Source organism: Arthrobotrys flagrans (genome assembly GCF_004000055.1).
Source record: "Arthrobotrys flagrans strain CBS H-5679 chromosome Unknown unitig_0, whole genome shotgun sequence".
In the NCBI taxonomy this organism is placed as follows: Eukaryota; Fungi; Ascomycota; class Orbiliomycetes; order Orbiliales; family Orbiliaceae; genus Arthrobotrys; species Arthrobotrys flagrans.
Window position 1 is genome coordinate 2,292,309 of NW_027137550.1, and position 2,237 is coordinate 2,294,545.

At 45.4% G+C, this 2,237-nt stretch overlaps 1 protein-coding gene across 1 annotated transcript; it reads right to left on the reverse strand.

Moving 5' to 3' along the window:
- Positions 1-1,236: 1,236 nt before the first annotated feature.
- DFL_003732 (uncharacterized protein) lies at positions 1,237-1,965 on the reverse strand (the record flags this gene model as incomplete). Its single annotated transcript, XM_067632712.1, has 2 exons — positions 1,237-1,463; positions 1,554-1,965. The coding sequence occupies 2 exons, from the start codon at positions 1,963-1,965 to the stop codon at positions 1,237-1,239; spliced, it is 639 nt and encodes a 212-aa protein (XP_067490953.1).
- Between the last annotated feature and the right edge of the window lie 272 nt (positions 1,966-2,237).

Here is a 2,237-nt window from a genome sequence, read left to right on the forward strand (position 1 = left end):
AGGATATTATTAGAACTTGTCATGTTCAAGAGCCGTCGCTGGTTCATACCTGAATAAGGAATTCACGATTCAATCCAGGTCAAGTCCATCAATCCGGGCCGTCACTTTGTGCGGCATGCTATCGAAAAATACATGACCATATATATGGACGATTTGGAGGCCTTTGGGTATCATGTCGATAGCTATTCTAGTTCGAATGCTGGGGGCACTTCGTATGCGGAATTTGTTCAAGTTAAAACTGAGAGTGTTAAACTCAAGATGTGGGTTTGAATCCCGAATGAAGTGAAGTGTGAAATTTATACAGAATTTTTCATGAAGTTTCCCACCTAGGGCCTGGTTGGCCTAACTTTCTTCCTTGTGGAGTTTGGTCTCAACATGCATATATGCGCCATGGCCAAAGTGTCTGTTACCGCGAAGAGCAACTCTTTAGGATCTACGTGAGGACTTGAGGAATCTACGTCGAGCGATGATGCAGGACTGGACTAGTTCGAAGTGCCAATTACGTTATCGCCGACATACAAACAACCTGGACGAAACTAGGTCGTCGGGAGTGTGCAAGGGAATCGTGTACGTAATACCGGTACAATCAACTCTGCCGCTCAAGCTGGCTAGAAATACTTACTATGCGCATGTGCGTAAACCTTCGTATTTTCGGTCAAGGTGGAGCAGGCCAGGCAATAGCTCGATGACTATCTGAACCTGATATCGGGGTGGCCTTTATCGGGTTTAGATTCTAGGTTTTTTGTGCCGTAACTTCAAGTCATTCCAATAGTTTAGGAATAGCTTCGGGACTAGGTGTAGGGAGGGAATGGGCTTTGCTGCATGTTGCGTAGGTCTACGTATCATGTAGCCTTGTATGAATATCCGATAACCTCTATTACGCTGTAGTCATATTTGCGTCGTGTAGAACCACGATACTGGTAGGCAATTGTAATTACGTCGCGAAATATAATAGAACGTTTTGTAGATCTGTAAAGCTATGTACAAAGCGAGTTAGGTATAGGACATGCGAGACCATCAAGTTTTGAGATCGGTAAACATTGCCGCAACAAATGTAGGAACAATGATAGTTCTTGGTGTCATTTCGTGAATACTGTCACAAGTGCTATCAATACCTCCATCCATTGAATGCGAAGACTCGGTCTAAGTTTCTTCTCGAACGTTCTGACGCCCCAACAGCGCCGACGATTTTGTCTTGGATAAAATTTCGGACCGTAGTTTTGGCGCCTCTGGCCTTTAGCGAAAGATGACGGCCGACGGCAAAGCGGCATTTATTTTCGACTCTATATTCCGTTGTCTTCCGTGTACACGACGGATCTCCCCGACAGGGCTTTCGCTTTCGCGAGTCCGATATTTCATAATTAATTGCGGCAGCTGGTCCATCGGGATGGTATCTGATTCGGGTCTTGCATGGATATTATCGATGGTGAATTGAGATCTCTGGCGTTTTTCGCGGGTAATAGCTATTATGATATAATTCGGTCAGCATTTGCTCAAAGAGACTGTGGTAGCTTCCCGCGCTACGATCGGAAAATTAACGCTGTTGTACGTACGAGGTTGATACTTTTGATTCATCGGGTTGGGCCTTTTCTCTTTCAGTCGTCGCTCTGAGATATATATATCTTCACTGCCAGCCAATGACGGATCCCGTACTTCTAGGCTTTGGAGAGCTTCTTGGAGTGCAGCGTGCCGGTTCGCGGCTTGTTTATATACGGTCTGCTGCGTTGGTGGGTTTGGAAATAGGTTTAAGACCTTCCAGTCAATCTTCTCGCTTTCCGTTGGTGCGCTTGGGGGAGCCTTGAGTAGAGGGCTTGGTAATGGATTTTCTAGCTGCTCCTTGAGATTAACTGATAACTGCAGAGAGAGGTCTTTGGGCTTGACTAGACGATCTGGTGAGGTAGGAATAGACACTGCCGGGGCCAATGAAGACGGCAATTGCAAGGGTGGGACCGTAGATGTAGTCATTTGCATGTGTGCTTGCGTTTGCGTTTGCGTTGGCGTTAGGGATTCGCGATGGACATTCGGGGTCTGAGATACCTGAAGTTTAAAAATATTGTATAATTTCCCTATTAGGCTTCGCAGCCACGGTGGTAGACGTAACTGAACCATGGTGTTACAAGTTGGATCCATAGACTATATTGGTGTGATTTGAGTTCTTTCTAGTTGAAGAGTGAATAGATATCGATAGTCTCGATCACAAAGAAATATAGAAAGTTAACTTGGGCCTCCTTTGGGTT